The 2884-nt window shown below is 40.4% G+C and overlaps 1 gene segment (V, D, J or C); it reads right to left on the minus strand.

Moving 5' to 3' along the window:
• Window positions 1-1398: 1398 nt before the first annotated feature.
• On the minus strand, window positions 1399-1854 carry LOC113838645. The segment is given in 2 exon segments: window positions 1399-1727; window positions 1809-1854. Coding segments are annotated over 2 exon segments (375 nt in total).
• Window positions 1855-2884: the final 1030 nt, after the last annotated feature.

Below are 2884 nucleotides of genomic sequence, written 5' to 3' on the forward strand. Positions count from 1 at the left end.
GTCCAGCTAGTCCAATCTAACAACAACTCAGCATTCATATTACTTTTAATCTTTCAGTTGACAGTTCTCCAGCATTCACAGATAATGGGACCCTCTTTGCTGACTCTGTTGCTTATGTCTAAGCAAGAGTTCATGATGGTGTCCAACCATTATACTACAAATAAGACATTGACAGGACAGTGGGCCTTGGAGGACAAGAAATTTCTTTAATAAAAACAGTAGCCTTGCTGTCAATGGCAGAATTATTTTTCCTGATATTCAGCCTTTGTAGAGCCAAGGTATATGTGTTCTCTTCATTAAAACAGAAGAAAAACAATAAATCCTACATAGACAGAATTGCTTAGATACAGCTATGTGAAAGTAATAACAGAGTCAAAAGTCAGTAGAGGTCATTAGTGGCCCTTGACATCTCGATAAAAAAATCTACTCAGTCTCTGTCTCTGTCTCTGTGTTTGTGGAGTGTGTATGTGTGTGTGTGTGCGCGCGCGCGTGCGCGTGCGTGTGTATGTGTTGGTGTGGGGGTGGTGGGATTTTCCTGTGACATACACTGATATACAGTCAATGTCAGTCAGTGTCAGCCTAAAATGTGTTGCAAAGACAATCCAATTTCAGGAAACAGGGCAGTGATCACCCAGGGCTCCTGATGACATCAATGTCTTTTACATTATCAGTTTAGGATCCCCATGATCTGGCCCAGTGTTAGTGATCAGGAGCCCAGAATGCTGAGAGAGTAACAGACTCTATACCAGAGGACTCCACAGTGTGATATTCGGGCCATCTTCATCTCTCAATTGAAAAGAAATGTGATTACTACCAAAAAAGGATCAGGATCAGACCTCCCCATAAATGATCACATAGAAGTGTAATTAATTGAAAGGTAAAGAGACTCCCCACAATTTATGGAGATAACTTCCACCAAAGTATTTTGTGTGCTCTTAGATACATCACTGAATTTTGAAAAGTGACTTGTTTGTTCTGATATTGTTGATTTTTATTTTCCTAGCCAAATTCATATTATAGTGCATTCCCAATAAAATCCTAGTGTCTTATATTTAAAGGTCACAAACACACACACACACACACACACACACACACACACACACACACACACACATTATAATGTATTGTCATAGTTTCTTATTCTCTGTTTCATTAAAGCAGAATCATGTCAATATAGGTGTTCACTGATAAAAATCTCCTCAAGATCTGGTTACTGAATGAAAACCAATAAGGACCACATCATTATCAGATATTATTTGGAAAAATTGACAAACACTATGTAAGACTGTTAGGAGCAGGGTAAAAATGGGACACACATAATAATTATTTCTGTGTAAGTATCCAGGCTGATCTCATCTGTCTTCTCAGCTTCCTGCTCCTCCATGATTTCTGACACACTCAGGAAGTGGTTGAAACACTGTGTCTTGCACAGTAATAGACTGCAGAGTCCTCAGATGTCAGGCTGCTGAGCTCCATGTAGGCTGTGCTGGAGGATTTGTCTACAGTCAGTGTGGCCTTGCCCTTGAATTTCTGATTGTAGTCAGTACCACCATGAGAAGGATTAATCCATGCAATCCACTCCAGGCCCTGTGCTGGCTTCTGTTTCACACCGCTCATAAGATAGCTAGTGAAGGTGTAGCCAGAAGTCTTGCAGGACAACTTCACTGAGGACCCAGGCTTCACCAGCTCAGCCCCAGACTGCTGCAGCTGGACCTGGGAGTGGACACCTGTGGGGACAAAGGCAGAGTGGATGTCACTGTCACCTGACTGCATGGCCCCTCCTCATGTCTGGAACTTGGAGCCCTTACCTGTAGCTGCTGTCACCAGGAAGAGGATGATCCAGCTCCATCCCATGGTGAGGACCTGTGTACTCAGTGACTGTGGAGAGGGCACTGATCATGTGTTGTTGGTGGTGTGGACATCCCTGCATTTACCACCATAGACTCGCATGATTTGCATATTCATGAGCAGGGTGCTTCTTAGATAAGGACCTAGTCCAGCTGGAGAAGAAGGAGGTGGAGGACACCTGGGTCAGTCAACTGGATGCTGAGGTCCAAATCCTCATCCTGTCTGAGGAAGCAGCCATTCCTGAGACCTGTGTAGATATTGTGTTTATAACATCACGGCCTAATCTCTCCATTTACAATAGAATCCCACCAGATTCATTAATTCCTTTTCATGACAAAATAGATACACAGGTGGTGATAGCAATGATGAGAATTGTCCATGGGAATTTAATCAACTCCTAAATGGGTAGAATTTTCACTCTTCTTTCATATATAAGCTATTTATATTTTTCTGTTTCAGCATATTTTAGGTGTATGCTCCTGGTGGCTTTTTTTTTCTTTTCGTTAATCCTTTTGTATTTGTTCATTAATTTCCTTTCTATTGAGAAAAAGAAAAGTTGTGGATTTCTTGTAGGAATATGGAAAACAGCTAAGAGGAATTGGACATGGAATCTCATCAGAATACAATGTATGAAAAAGTTTTACAACAATAAAAAATACATAAATATTTAAAATTAAGAGAGAAAAATGTATATGATATTTAACATTGATTGTTTACTCTGTGTGAAAATTGTAGACTTCACATATCAACTGTAGCAGATGTTGTTCAGCTAATAGACTTTAAGAAGGGAGTGCACAGAGGCTCTGGAGTTCCCTGCATTCCTCAGCAGATTTCCATCTGATTTCCTCTGATTAATGGCTCTATTGTGCCCCCTGATGTCCTCTCAATTTTTATATTCTTATCATCCTGAGTTCAATAATTTGGATTGCTAGCAATTAATTGTCAAAACTTCAGTCTTGTTTGGTTCCCTCCATTCTGGCCTGTTTAAAATTTAGTTCTTGACAGTTTTTGACAAAGAAGCTAAATTTATGCAATG

Source organism: Cricetulus griseus, unplaced genomic scaffold (assembly GCF_003668045.3).
Source record: "Cricetulus griseus strain 17A/GY unplaced genomic scaffold, alternate assembly CriGri-PICRH-1.0 unplaced_scaffold_143, whole genome shotgun sequence".
NCBI classification, from domain to species: Eukaryota; Metazoa; Chordata; class Mammalia; order Rodentia; family Cricetidae; genus Cricetulus; species Cricetulus griseus.